Source organism: Crinia signifera, chromosome 3 (genome assembly GCF_055691185.1).
Source record: "Crinia signifera chromosome 3, ASM5569118v1, whole genome shotgun sequence".
Taxonomy (NCBI): domain Eukaryota; kingdom Metazoa; phylum Chordata; class Amphibia; order Anura; family Myobatrachidae; genus Crinia; species Crinia signifera.
In genome coordinates, this window is record NC_139219.1 from 58,692,513 (window position 1) to 58,708,244 (window position 15,732).

At 43.6% G+C, this 15,732-nt stretch overlaps 1 protein-coding gene across 4 annotated transcripts in view; it reads left to right on the top strand.

The window, feature by feature from the left end:
* The first annotated feature begins 467 nt into the window (after positions 1 to 467).
* The window catches only part of RCOR3 (REST corepressor 3), a 59,748-nt gene continuing 44,483 nt past the window's right edge, over positions 468 to 15,732 (top strand). Inside the window, exons 1-6 of one of the 4 annotated variants that reach the window (XM_083175858.1) lie at positions 886 to 958; positions 1,081 to 1,137; positions 1,669 to 1,827; positions 11,129 to 11,206; positions 13,444 to 13,496; positions 15,562 to 15,723. In XM_083175858.1, the coding sequence (XP_083031984.1) occupies positions 11,164 to 11,206; positions 13,444 to 13,496; positions 15,562 to 15,723 (258 nt within the window). In that variant the 5' untranslated portion in view covers positions 886 to 958; positions 1,081 to 1,137; positions 1,669 to 1,827; positions 11,129 to 11,163. Of the gene's footprint in view, positions 962 to 1,080; positions 1,138 to 1,668; positions 1,828 to 11,128; positions 11,207 to 13,443; positions 13,497 to 15,561; positions 15,724 to 15,732 lie in introns of all 4 variants that reach the window. The other 3 variants (XM_083175859.1, XM_083175856.1, XM_083175857.1) reach the window with 3 other exon arrangements.

Genomic DNA, 15,732 nt, shown 5'->3' on the forward strand with positions numbered 1-15,732 from the left:
CAGTATGTATATTTATTTACAGTTTCTTATATAGCGCAGCAGATTCCGTTGTGCTTTACAATAGTAAACAGTGATAAGACAAACTGGGCAACAACAGACAGACTTGAGGTAGGAGGGCCCTGCTGCAGGCTTACAATCTATAACAATGATATATATTAATGATGATAGCACAGCCGTGCCCAGCTCCACTCTCTCAGCAGCAGTGTGTATACATACAATGTGTATAATAATGGATATTGATAATAATGGGGATAGACCAGCATCAGCAGTGTAATAATTATATATAACAATTAGGATAGCCCAGTAGCAGTGACCAGCTCCCCTCTCCCAGCACCCACCAATCCATTGTGTATATATACAATATATATAATAAATTATAAATAATAATGAGGATAGTCCAGCACCACTATGTATGTAACAATGATATATAATATAATGATGATGGCAGTGCCCAGCTCCCCTCTCCCACCAGCAGTGTAGCAGCAGCACCGCCTGGCACGTCACTCGTAGCCGTGTCACACCGCACCAGGACACCTCACGGCGGCCGCTTCCACCAGGTCAAAGAGTTCAGTGGCCGTAGAACTGGAACGCCCGGGCACGGCCAGCATCGCCGCCTGTCACACGGTCACGCCTCGCCGGCTCCCGCAACCACGATCCCCCTTCCGATCAGGCCGGGCCACCCTTGTGAGGTGTAGGCAGGACCCGCTTGGCCGGCGCAGTGATACCCCTCGCCTGGCGGAGTGCTGAGGCTGCGTGTGAGTGCGCTGTAGGCAACCCGTAGCCTCCATCTACCCTACTACCAACGAGTCCCCGACGACTGCCCCGGGAGCCGCCATGCCGGGCATGATGGAAAGAAGCACCGAATTCCTGACCAAGAGCCGCTCGAACGGCACGAAGAGTCCGTCCAGCGCCTCGAACGGACACTGCTCGGAGGAGAGCGGCAGCGACGACGAGCACGGTGGTAGCCTCGGACTGAGTGAATGAGCCTCCCCCGTCCCCCCTTCTCCCGCCTGAGTGTGAGTGTGTGGCCGGGTCTGGCCGGCCTTCTCCGCTATAGCCGTCTCCTGTTTTCCTTTGCAGATGTGGGCATGAGGGTGGGAGCAGACTTCCAGGCCCGGATCCCCGAGTTCGAGCCTGGTACGTACCCCGTTGTACTGTATTTCTCTTCCCTGGGCTGCGGCCGTGGTGGTAGCCTCGGTATGGTGGGAGGGTCCCTGTCCAGCCTGAGGGTCCCTCTATCCTAATATTCTATATATTATGCCTCCCAGATGGCCCGTGAGCTGAGAAATAAAGCCCTTTATCCCAATATGATCCTCTATAATAGTGTTCCATGCAGCATTGTGTCTGTGGGGCTAGCCTCCATTTTATATGTAATAATGAGCCAATGATTTGTGTCCCTCTAGGGCTGGTATGCTCAGGCTGCTGCACACAGCATAATGCATGGTCATGACAGCTCCTGCGACATGCACTGTGATATATATGTTTTCTTATTTCTAATTGCATGTGTAAATTCTGCCACACAGTATGCTCTATATAGCGCGCTGCGGGGAGTCATCTGCTGCAGACGGGGTCCAGGTCACCGGTTACATTGATCCAGCTTGGTTGCTATTTTTGTTTTTACATTTAATTTTTTTTTTTTTTTTGGTCTGAACAATATTCTCTTTGCAGGCAAAACGGAGGTGTCCATATGCCAGGCTGCTCTGGAAGCTTAATGGTTTATCAGGAGTGGTTCAGTTAGTTCCTGTGACCTGGATCCGTCTGGTAGCTGGTAGTGTAATGGCAGATCCAGGAATGTTTTCAGGAGGAATTGGAGTTGAGATGTCCTATGTGAGTGGTAGCCGATAGGTGCACTACTTGTGCGTAATTTGTTCCAATATACTAGAATACTAGAAGCCATTTCTGCGCTGATTGTATGGGCCATAGCCTTTTATGACTAAAATGTTAATTATGTTGCAAAATAATTTCAAACATATAAATACTGTTTTATTTTCATACACAATTGGCTGATCGTTGAATGATGTGCATATGGTAATGACTTCTTTTTTTTTTTTTTTTTTTATTAAATCTTCCTTACCTTCCAATATGACCCATTTATCTGGGAGTCGTGCTCCATTTTTCGTAAGTTTTACAAGTAAAATAATCTAGGATCGAATGCCCGGATCGAATAAACATCGGAGATGTATGTAAACCATTGGGTTTGCATACATCTCTGAATTAGGCCCCCCTAAATCAAAGTGTTTTCTACTCAGGTGTCTAGAAACCGCTAGAAGGCCGGTCCCTGAATGTCGAAGAGGTCAGTATCCCAACGCCGGTATCCCAACTGGTATGCAGTGAAGGTTAAGGGGCACACACACGTAGAGATCTGTGCTAAGCAATTTTGCTGGTGTAAAGATCTCCCATGCAGAGCACATATACACAAAGAGATTTGTGCTAAACAATTTTGCTAAGCAATTTTTCTTAGCAATTTTGCTTAAGCGAAAAAAGGCCGGGTAATTGTTCAGAATGAGAGATTGCGATCAGTATCTCTCATTCTGTACAGACAGAGAGATTTGCAGTAATTTGCTAAGCAATCTAACTAGATTGGGACTGCATGCACTGATCTAGTTAGCAAGAGATATTTAATCTCTCGGAGCATACACACGGAGAGATCTGTGCTTACTTTCTAAGCAATCTAGTCAGATTGCTTAGAAAATAGCACAAATTTGCTCCGTGTGTACACCCCTTTAGGGTCAGGTTGGGGATGGGGAGTTTAGGCACTAGTGGGGGACTTCGAGTTAGGCTGGGGGGGGTTAGGCACTTAAAAAGGAGTGGTTAGGGTCAGGCAGCAGGCCAGAGGAGGTTTTGGCTGCAGGGTACAAGGATAAGGAATAGGCGGGAGGGTTTGTCGGGGCAGAGGGAGGGTAACTATACTTACCTGATCCCTGTAGGGTTTCCCTCCTTAAGGATGCCACGTCAGTATTCTGATCACCGACGTCTTGACAACTGGCATCCATATGTATCCCCTAGAAACACTACTGCCCAGTTTCCTTCTAGAATGAGTGCTTCTTATTTTTGATCGCAATTAAGCTGATTCAGACCTGATCGCACGGCTGCAAATTCACTGGCAGGGCGATTATCGATAGACTGCCTTACGCATATGGCCCGTAGTATGCATGCTTGCGGCTCTCCTGCAGAGAAAGCCTGCTACTCTTTGGCGCTGGCCATTCGCAAGGTGATTGACATGAAGCAGGCGTTTGGGGACTGATAACCAGCTGTTATCTGGGAGTGTCTGGGAAAATGCAGGCGTTTGGTGGGAGGGTGTGTAACTTCAGCTCCGGCCACGATCAGCCTGAGCAAGTCCTGGCCTATGTGCTGTCTGCTCACATGGGGGAAATCATTCCATGGTAAGTGGCTTGTGAATGGATTTGAAGGCAAATCCTTGATCCAGCTACTTTCTGCAAGTCATGCTCATCCATTCACAGGCTTCCAATGGGCAGAAATTAACTCTGGTGGGGCAGCGTATACCTGATCGCTGGGCTCTAAAGATTAACAGCCGTACGATCAGATTTGGATCAGGCTCTATGTCCTAATGTTGTCCCAATGTGATATTTTGTAGCAGGTCAATATCCCTAAACATTAATTACCAATGGGTTAATCCCATATTCGGCTACACAAATAATAAATAGTTAAAGTTGCTTGTCAAGAAACCAAACCAACAGTCTATTAGGCCACTCTGCATTCTAAAATGCATTTGTGCTACCCCTATATCATTAATAAATCTGGTCATTATAAAGTGCTGTATGATGAGTTATATATACAAAGAAGGAAACTGCCGATGATCAATTTATATAAGTGCAACATAAACAGTTGGCACAATCCATGGATTAATACTCCTTGCACCAAATTCTGAACCTGACTTATGCAATTTGCAGCAGAAGTCAAGATTAGTCAGACCAAGCGATATTTTTCCATTTATTGCAGTTGTCCAGTTTTGGGGCATCTGTGCCCGTTTTAGCCCCAGTATCATGTCCTGAACTGACAGGAGTGGAGTCAGATATATTTTTCATACTAAAGCCCTGTACACTCTGGCCAATAACAATACCGCTATCGCTTATTTTATTGTCCAGTGCATACGATGGCCAATAGGCGCTCCCGTGGGTTGTTACTGACCGCCTCTATTGTTTGTGTATGAACAGATGAGAGAGTGGATCATTAATGAGGGCCACACACACAACTTTCCTCACCCAGCAGTATCAGAAAGTATGCATGCACTTGCTGATGCCGGGTCCCCGCTGCCGCCGATGTCTGCTGCAGTAGGGATTTCCCAGTGTGTACAATCCTTTAAGCGTATTAACTTTAATATTGAAAGTGCTGTGTGCTCTAAGGTGCCCCTCTGTATAATACTGATGTAATGCATTGTTATTTGAGTTATATTTGCCATCTCTTCAGCTTAAAACAGTCAGGCCAATATAATATTAATATCTCATTAACTAGGCATTTACAGTATGTTCACTGAATTGCTGTTCAGCGGGGGAGATGTATGAAGAAAATGTATATAGAATGTAAGCTCTCACGAGCAGAGCCCTCTCTACTCATGAATATATATATATATATATATATATATATATATATATATATGATAGAGGTGCATACATTTATTTTATCAAGTGAGCACCCCGGCTGTCGACCACGGAAGAATCAGGAGTGCCGGTCCCTATACTGCTCTATATATATATATATATATATATATATATATATATATATATATAGTTCAATAGGATTGATCCGGCTCTCCCTGTATTAGGCTGGTCTGTGCCGGGTGCCCGCTCCAGTAAATGAATAGAAGGCAGGGGGGGGGGGGAAACAGCAGCACTCCAGGCGTCTTGTCACAAACACACGATCAGGCCATCCAATATGGACAACGTTTCATTGCTTTTATTTCGGCAATTTCGTCAGGTCATGGCGCCATGACCTGATGAAATTGCTGAAATAAAAGCAATGAAACGTTGTCCATATTGGATGGCCTGATCGTGTGTTTGTGACAAGACGCCTGGAGTGCTGCTGTTCCCCCCCCCCTGCCTTATATATATATATATATATATATATATATATATATATATATATATATATATATATATACACACACACAGACACATAATATGCTTCAGTGTCCTGTCCCCTCATCCAACTGCCTTTGTTTACCATGTACTTGTCCTAAATTGTCTTGTACTGTAATTCATTTTTTTTTATTGTTTTTTGCTCATTTATGTATTGGTAGGTGCTGTGGAACCCTTGTAGCGCCATATAAATAAACAATAATAATGTACCATTATTTGGCAGGGCTACATTAATACTTGGGGAGAAGGGGTACCCGTGGCACATACCTTGTTAAAGCGAGTACTTGTCAGTCATCATGCATGTGGTCAACCTGCTGTTTTTCAGTCCTGAATTAACATCATGTATTGCAGATTACATATACTCTTTACTCGGGGATATCCTAAGAAAATCTGCATCCCATATGCATTGAAATGCTTTGGACTAGCACAGAAGTTTGGTTATATGCCAGTGATTCTCACAGGACTTGTATGCATGGTACGGACCATGCACAGACTGCAATTGCTTTTTGCAGTGCATGCGCATTAGTGTTCATTCTAGCACCCGCTATCTTTGAAAACCCATGTAGTTTCTCTTCCCTGCCTGGGGTGCCGCTGTCTGCTGTAGTGCTTCTAGCACAATGTGGTCTGTATATCAGCACTGATATGCAAATCAGACCTGTGCTAGAAGCACCACAGCAGACAGAGACACTCCAGACAGGGAACAGGAACTGCATGGGTTTTCAAAGATGGCGGGTGCTAGAATGAACACTACGCAGTCTTGGCTTTTCAGCAAGGGTTATGTACTAAATGATTGCAAGCACAACCAAGATAACATCTAATGAGTGATGGCATCCAAAATGGTAGCACACACCCACCTAACTCATAACCTGCAAAACTAGGTCTAGCACAGGGCTTCTCAAACTTTTTTCTCTGGAACACCTCCAGACAATAAAAAATAGTACAGGACCCCAGCAAGTTACCACACAATAGGCCACAAAATATTATAGGACCCCAGCAATTTACCCACCACATGCTTGGGGCCCCCTGCAAACAAATTCAGCGATGGCATATCATCACTGTCCTTTTGCAAGTTGATTGACAGCTGCCAGTGTTTTGGGGCGGACATTTCCTGGGAGTGACGAGAAATAGAGAGGCAGACCAGACTGCGGCAGGGAAGGACCTCTGACGTCAGCGCTGGACCTGAAGGCACCATGATCCTCACATCCACCGAGTAAATATTGACCTAGGCAGCTGCTACACACACTGGGTGGGGTGGAGAATCCAATCAATGGTGAGACATTTCTAATGGATTTTCACATTTGCATGGCTGCAATCGCATTTGCAGCCATGCACTGGGGCAGGTTTTCACTCTTGACGGGGAGGCGGCTAACTGAACACTGGGCTGCACATAATTAGTGCGAGTTCCACGTTATTTTCCCAGTAATGCCAGTTACAGATGTACCCAGTAGGTTTTTAGGAAAAAATAAAAGTACATCTTGTAAACTGGTTTTCGGAATAATTTGGATAAGGGATACTCAACCTGTATCAGTGCGTAGCATTGCAGTGATTTCTGGTGGCATATTGGATTTCGCTCATTGTGCCTAATTCAGTGATGTATGAAAACCAAATGCTTTTATATATATATATATATATATATATATATACAAGTTTAGGAAGTAAATCCAATGAGGGCACTCACCATATTCTTATAATGAAAGAGATTTAATTAAAGTACATCACCATTTAGTAGTCAGTCTACGTTTCGGCCAGCAAGTGGCCTTTCTCAAGACAGGGCATCAATTGACGTCTTAACAGCTCAGGCATCAGGATACTGATGCCTGAGCTGTTAAGACGTCAATTAATGCCCTGTCTTGAGAAAGGCCACTTGCTGGCCGAAACGTAGACTGACTACTAAATGGTGATGTACTTTAATTAAATCTCTTTCATTATAAGAATATGGTGAGTGCCCTCATTGGATTTACTTCCTAAACTTGTATATTATTGGGACATATACTTGTCACCCTAGTGGTGCACCCCAGCGAACTCTATAAAGGTGGTCGTGAGTGCGGAATCACCGGAAACTATATATATATATATATATATATATATATATATATACAAATGTGCAAAAGCCACTTTATCATGTGCAGATCTAGGGCTGCATTGTAGCTCACGGTGTCCTAAATACCACTACTATATGATTGACATGCTGCTGGCATTTGGTAGCGATGACAAGCAGCTTTCCAGAGAACGGGTGTGTCAGCCCTATTTTGTGGGAAGCTGAAGCCAGTGCCTGCGTTATCGGACGCTGCTTCATTGGCTTTATTTCACTGAACATAGAAAGTAAACTGAGAATGACTCAACACAAGTGTGTGTTATTGTGACGGACAATGTTTACACAAGTGCACTCAAATATGTAAAAGTTGAATTTTTTTTGTATGTTAATTTTACTTGTGTCTTGCAAAATCAATAAAAAAAAAAATGTATCCAAAAAAACTGAGAATGATTCCGATGGTGATACATCTGCAGTGCGTCCTCGGATGCAGCAGTGAATGTCTTTTAACTCAAGACTCCTCCTGTGACAATCACTGTGTACAAAGTCGCAATAACAACGCAGTAAAGGTGCACACGCACTGGGCATTTGACCGATGATGGGGAAAATCGCTGGCATGAAAATTGCTCAGTGCATATACACAGCGATTTTTGCCCTTTTAAACGATTTTCCCCGTGTTGGATGACTTTCCATAACAGGACACTATGGAAAGCCATCCACCCCATTGCTTATCTGCTGGTAATACCATTAGATGAGCAGCGGCCGCCGGCAATTGATGCGGGAGTGTGCATCAGCACTCATTTCTGGGCCATACACACTTGGTGGCTTTTGAGCAGAAGCAGCTCAAACGACAAAACTGAGCTGCTTTCATGCCTAGTGTGAAGATAATGTGCAAAAGGCCATGTGGTTTTGATTTTCGAAATTAAAACTGCTTTGATTCCTTTTGAAAGAAAAGTACTACATAAAATTATTATGATTCCATTATCTCAACAGCAAACACCTTCAGTCCCTTCACTTCATGTTCATTTGTACAGCACCTTTTAGAACAAAGTTTGGGCTGTGCCCTAATACCCTTATCAGTTTGTGCATATACTCATTTGACACATCAGCCTGTGCATGGGCATCGTTTGTATTTGACAGGTATGAGATTATTCTGTATTTTGACACTAGCAAGCGACTAAAATTGACTATACTGTAGAAAACTAGAATCTGTTCATAAGGTCAAAATTTCAGAGTTATCTAACCCTGCTTGTAATGTGGTGTTTGGAATGTAAAAGTAACATTTTGTACCCTTTTACCTAATTGAATTCTCATCTCCAGCCCACACACTCTACTCTGAATTAGCAAGTAGTTATTACAGAAAAGGTTACTATTCTGGTATTTCAAATTGTCCAAAAAGGATGGATTACGCCCACCCATTCACAACCTGCAGCTCCTCCGCAGCTGCCAGGCTAGTTGGTGTGGTATCCCATGTGATACCACGCACTAGTGGATGGGGGCCTTTAATTTCAAACACATATTCCTCCATAGGCTGGCACATCTACAAACATACCATGGATCTCTGACATGGTGAGATCCATGGCGTTTCTCTCCACCTTCTATCCTGGAAGATCATCTATTTTGCTGGATGCAATTATCTGCCAATATCATCCTTCCTTTGGGTCGATCCTGTTAGGTCCGAAAGGTGCCATTCGGGTGCAGTTTTCAAGCGTTTAAAGGCTGGAAACGGCGCCCGATTTCACACCCTTCGCTGGACCAATTTAGATTTAAAATTGCTCGCACCCCTATGGAGGTGCGAACACTTTTAAGCGAATTCAGCCCGCAGTAAAGTGTGCCCAGTGCCGTGACGAATCAACCGCACCCAATAGAATCGACCCCTAGTCTCTCAGCCTTCATTGTGGGTTTTTTTTTTCTCAGGTCAAAGGTCACTAGTTTGCTCATTTCCTGAATTTCACTTTGAAGTGGCTGGAGAATGTTGTATTCATTTAACAATCATATCTCATTTAGATAGTACTCATCATAATTCTGTATTCTTGGTAAGAAGAATTATTATTAGGCTGCATGTGCCAATGAAGTGTAACCTGACATCTGGAGGGTCAGGACAGAGGAGGGAAGGGTGCGTAAACTTAGGACAAGACACGTTCCCTCTTAGGCGGAGGTCGCAGATATTAATGACTACAGGCTTATGTGTTGTGGGAGCTATACCTCTGGAACTGAACACCTCTGCTGGTGATTGCTTTATTAATAAGGTGTTAGAGGGAAAAATGCTTTTTTTTTATCATTTATGTGGTACAACTCCTTTACAGTATTGCTGGTGTGAGCAATGAAAAGAAGGTATTAATTCAGACTGTGAAGGAGAAAGTTACACGGTTCTGTAAAATGAAAGCATGAAGAGGTGGGAAACGTCACATTCCTAAGGCAAAATACTGATTGTACTGGAACAAACTTGCAGAATGTGTGACATAGAAATGTGCAGGATGCCTGCTTTAGTTCTCTTTATGGCACAGATCACCTAAGCATAGCATGTAAGAGCATATTAGTTGACCCCTACACAGATGGCCATCTTCACATCCAGCAGGAAACTTTCACTTCTCTGCCACAAAAACAATCCTATTGTGTTGGACTACATTCATGAGCCGGGTATGGGTCGACTCTATTTAGGTGGACATGCATTGGGTCGACCGCTAAAGGTCGACCGGGTTGGAAGGTCGACACAAGGATTAAGTCGAGAATACCAAGATCAACATGAGGTTTGTTTGTTTATTATTGTCCTGAATGTCGACATAGTCGTCATGGACACCGTAGAAGTGTGCCACGCCCCCTCACATGGCTTGCTGCGCATACCATGCTTCGGCACACTATGTTCTTCTACCCCACCGTAGTGGATGGTAGAGCATGAAATGCCGCCTGTCGGCTAAAAAAAAAAGTGAAAAACTCATGTCCACCTTTTGACCTTAACCACGTCGACCTATTTCAGGTGTTGACCTAAGCTCTGTCAACCTAGTGACTGTATCCTCATGATCCAAAGCTATGCCTATTAACCTTTTGCAGTGCAATTTTTGTTTTTGCAATTCAAATTTTGGTTTAAATTAATTGTATTTTTTTTTTGGTACTTGTGAGTTATCTGGGCGCCCGATTTTTTGATTGTATGCCTTAAGTTAAGGCATACAATCAGATGCGATGCGATATCGCATCGCATGCGACCATCGGATGCGATGACCCGATTTTTCCATAGGAATCAATGTTAAAATGGACTGAGTCCATTTTAACATGGAATTCAATGGGAAAAAGGGGTCCTTTTCATACCCCTACTATCCAAGTGGGCATGGAGTTGGATATAAACCTGTAGCGAGCCACCGAGCCCGAAGCGTGGCGAGGGGACGGTATTCCGTGTCCCCTCGCGGGGCTCGCTGCGCTCGCCACGCTTCGGGCTCGGTGGCTCGCTACGCTCGCCACAGGTTTATATCCAACTCCATGCCCACTTGGATAGTAGGGGTATGAAAAGGACCCCTTTTTCCCATTGAATTCCATGTTAAAATGGACTCAGTCCATTTTAACATTGATTCCTATGGAAAAATCGGGTCATCGCATCGCATCCGATGGTCGCATGCGATGCGATGTGCCCGATCCGACCCGATTTAGAAATCGGGCGCCCAGATAACTCACAAGTACCTTTTTTTTATTCAAAAATGGTCTAGCTTGAATGCTGACAATTTTTAATGTTCTTATTTTAAAGTGGCTCACCATTGGATCTGCTACTAGCGCTAGGGCTGTTGAGCCTGGCTAGACGTTGGACCTGGAAGGGTTAAATATGTTACATGTTCTATTCTTCTATTTTTCTGTGCTGCATAGTTGGCTTAATAACAAGACCTCCATTTACTAGCTTACTAGTCGGTACTCTTGGAACATTAGGATTACATATAGTAATTTTCTAGTTTTCTGACTAGTAATTTAGTGAGCTTTTATTACTGTGCCACTAACAAATGACTTTGCATTTAAGGTGCTACCAAGTACACCGATAAGGACAATGGAGGGATGTTGGTGTGGTCTCCATATCATACTATACCAGATCCAAAATGTAAGTGTTGATTCAGTTTATTATTTATTACAAAACAACTATTTCTGTAATGCGTAATTTGCTACTGCTGTGTTTTGTTGCAAATGCCTAGTTGTTATATACATTTGGTATTATAAGTCCCAGTAACTATTGATAATTGCAATCTAAAATAGTGTTCTAGAACAGTATAATAGACAGTTTACACCATAACAAGGAAAACAATGAGAATAATAGGAATTATTGTACTGCTTTCAGCCAATCAGGGCTGAGTGCTTCTATAGCAGTATGACAGCGGGGATCCCTGCTGTCATTACTGCGGAGGAAGCCATCTCACCCCGCAGTCAGTGTGGGTGAGGTGCTGAGGAGAGAGTCACCGCTGGAATGGTATGTATGCTGGTGTCAAATGTATGTATTTAAGTTATACTGTTCTGTGTGTGTGTGTGTGTGTGTTTTTATTTCAACATTCTTTTTACAGGTGAACTACAAGTCCAAGGGGGCCCATTAATGCCCCGCATGATGGGACTTGTGGTTTGCCAAGTCCCAGCATGTGGGGTAGGCCTGATGGGACTTGTAGTTTGCCTGTAAAAAGCAATGTTTTTTCATTTAATTTGACACGTATCAGCCCGGCGTCCCCCCGCCTAGGGACGCTGGGGACAGCACCGGGCTTCAACCCTGGATTAATGAAGCCTGGGGGGGGGACCCCTTTATTGAGGGAGGTCCCCACTCTCCTAGGTACCCCGTCCAGGGCTGACTAGCCGCAGTGCGCATGGTAAGGCCGGGAGACCTTGCGTAAAAAGTGTCCCCCATCTGTGGCATGACACCGCGGGCTGTTGGAGCCCAGTGCTGGTTCTAAAATAGTCCGGGGCTGGTTTCAGAAATATGGGGGACCCCTATGCTTTTTGTCCCCCATACTTTTGGAACCATGTCCGACTTAATGAGCCCAGGGCTGGTTATGTTCTGGAGGGGGGACCCCACACTTCATTTTTTTTTTTTTTTTTTTTAGTTTTACACATTTTTTAAGACAGAACCATTCACAAATCTCAATGATCTGTGCATGCTTCTGTCAAATTTGCTAGTTAGAACCTGGTCTATTTTTTTTTCCCGATTTTTGGTTACATTTACTAAAAATCGAACCCTAGTACATTTGCGAGTAGTAAAATGTGCGGATTTCATGGCAAAAGGTGTGATTTTTACCACAATTCGCACCCTATTACAAATGTGCGAATTTGGCCGTTTTTGACCAAAAATCGGACGTCTAAAAAATAGCACCCTATTACATTTCGCCCAGGGTGTCTTTACACCTTTTTTATGCAGGTTCTCAGGAAAGCTGGTCTCCAGCTTCATTTTGGTCGATTATGTGTAGTTCTACTCCAGCCATTACAGCTGGAACTTCTCCGTCAGTGGAACCACCGCAAATTCAAAATGTTTCTCCTGCCGAGGGAAATACATCTCTCTTTTGTTTTGCGCCAATCCTCTTCCCTAGAAAAGGGTCAAACCTTTTTGATTCTTCTGACAACAGATGTCAGCCTCGGAGGCTTGGTAGCTGTTACAGGGAGTCACTTGTTTCAAGGCAGGTGGTCCCAGCAGGAGGGAAGCCTTGGCATAAACATTCTAGAACTGTATGGTTTACCATGCTCTTTGCAAGGCTCAGCCACTAGTACAACACAGAGCGGTGAAGGTTCAGGCAGACCACATGATTGCTGTGGCTTAACTCAATCATCAGGGTGGGTCTCCCTTAATAGGACAGCTTGGCACATCCCAGTATGCCTGTGTCCTCCATGCAAATGAAAGAAAACATTGGCTATTTGTTTTACCTGTAAAATCTGTCTTTTCTGAATCCATGGTGGACATTGGGCACCTGCGCTCGCGCACCGAGTGTGCTGGGGGTTTCTAGGCTTTGGCACTGAGCGCCATTGTTCATGTGTGCATGGTTTTGTCTGTTTGAGCCATTTCTAACCTCTCCTTTCTGCCTCATCCTTGGGGCTTGTTTAGCCAAACTGGTGTCTGGGGATACAGGCAGACTCTGGGGCAGGCGGGGCCTGTTCTGCAGTTAACTCCTTGGTGCCCAGTCCAGCGCTCCACATCTCCATGTCCCATTGTCCACCATGGACTCAGAAAAAAGGGTTTTACAAAGAATAATATCCCGCTAGTCCTAATGATATATCATTTCATGATAATAAACATACAAAGTTACTTGTGCACAGAAGTCTGAAACTAATGTATGACCTAAACACGTCTCTGTACACCATCTATTACAGTGGATGAATATATTGCAATTGCAAAAGAAAAACATGGTTACAATGTCGAGCAGGTATGTAGTATTTATTATGTACCTATTTTTATGTGACTATTTGCATTGTAAAGATCTTCGCTCCACGATTATGTATGCTTTGGTGTCTCCAGAGACTCATTTTATAAAGTCCAACCTCCTATTGTATAGAAACACAGACATTTACCACCTTACCCTAAAACTATATAATCGCAGTATCATTGGGCACCAAGATCATTTTGGGGTTACACACAGAGCAGTTTGCAGAATTTCATGAAATACACATGTCCTTTTTCTGTGTGAAAGGGTCAATCCGGATCTAAAACTTCGGATCACCGACCCTGCAAATGACTAGGGTCGGAAACCCGGAGTTTAAGATCCAGGTTGACCCTTTCACACAGGTGAAAAACCCTGCGTAATAGAGCAAATCTCTGGATCTAAGATTTGCTCTCCTCTGTGAAGGGGGTCTGACAGCGGCAGCCAAATAACCTGGCGCTTCAAATGGCAGATAATTGCTGGGTTATTCGTCCGCCACTGTCTGAAAGCAGCATAGGTGAAGTTTTGCTACGTTTTGCCATGTTGCATATACCAAGATATACTGACATCACACATGTATAAGAATTTATATCAGCACTTGAATTCATAGGACATAACGCTGATTATTTTGGATTTATTGATAAAATATCTGCAGGGTTACTGTATGTTACGAAGAAAAACAAATGTAAATGACATACATACAATTATGAGATGTGCAGATTGACTTCAGGGAAATAAAAAGTCAGAGACCTATATAATCTTACTCTGAGGTTTTAGGTAATCTGTGTGGTGGAGAACACATATGGCCACTCCTAGCATCCAATTTGGAGAGAAAAAGAAAAAATCACGAAAACACATATGTTCAGTGGAACCTGTGTGTTTTCGACTGCCACAGCGGTTGCTTTTGGGGATGTGGTTTTGCCTGCCTGAGGCCAGTGAAACAAAATCTCTGATAAGCGACGGCTTGTGCCTGCTTATTGGGGCTAATTGGTTTGCCTCCAGGAATACAATTACCCACTGTAAATTACTGTGGATAATTATATACCCCCTTAGTCATTATTTAGCTGACTTTTACAGGACCCAGAGTTGTCGGCAGTTGATCTGTCTAAAATACCAGTAGGGGGTGTCTTTTGAAATGAATGAGTAGTTGTACTAAGGGGGGAATATAATACTGTACACCCAGGGAGATCAGATCGAAAAATCTCTGCTAAGTTAACTTGCTGCTGGTCTCTGTATATTTTTTGTTTATTAATGGACATTACTGTATATACATGTCCTTACCATGTGCTTTAACCCTTTGAGTGCCAACATCTTTGTCAGAGATGTGCAAAGGTATCCTGTGCCAGCATCTCACATTTGTTATATAAATTCAAATAAAAAATGTTGTGTAAAAATAGATTATATTTCCTTTTATAAGGTAAACATTACCGGTCATTATGAATAAAAATGTTTGCTTGGCAATTTTCTCAAAGGGTTAAAGAAGTGAACAATTCCTGCAAGGCTAAGCATGGTGCATTTAACAGAGCATGCACATCTTTCAGCGTATTGTGAGTGTTTCAGCAGTGACCTGAATATAAATACTTAGAAAGCAGTGGCCACAGACATTAGTGAACATAAGTGGTAGGGGCTGAACTGTGCGCTCGTTGATTAGACACTAGGTAAAAGACCTATGAGTCAGTTTTGTAGTGTTATGCCCCGTACACACGTAGCGACTGGGGAGCCTGTCTGAGTAATCTAGTTAAGCACAGATCGCTCAGCACACAGTGTTGCACCTGTGCTTTGTGCTGAGCGATCTTTCACTGCCGTGTTCTCAATAGAGAGAACACGGGCGATGACTAGATATTTCAAGCATGCTTGAAATAGCTAGCCCGGCGATAGCGACACGTGGGGCCGTGCAACTCCATAAACCATACACACACACACACACAAAGCGATTTGTGCTTCATTTCTAAGCTATCTAGTCCGATCACTTAGATATGGGGCTTAAATTGCCCCGTGTGTATGTCCATAAGACTTGTGAAAAGCAGCTTCTGGGCTGTAGAGCTAAAGGACATGTCTTTCTTCTCCCAAGGCGCTTGGCATGCTGTTTTGGCACAAACACAACATTGAGAAATCCCTCGCTGATTTGCCCAATTTTACGCCTTTCCCCGACGAATGGACGGTTGAAGATAAAGTTCTTTTTGAGCAAGCATTTAGTTTCCATGGGAAAAGTTTCCACAGAATTCAGCAAATGGTAAGCTAT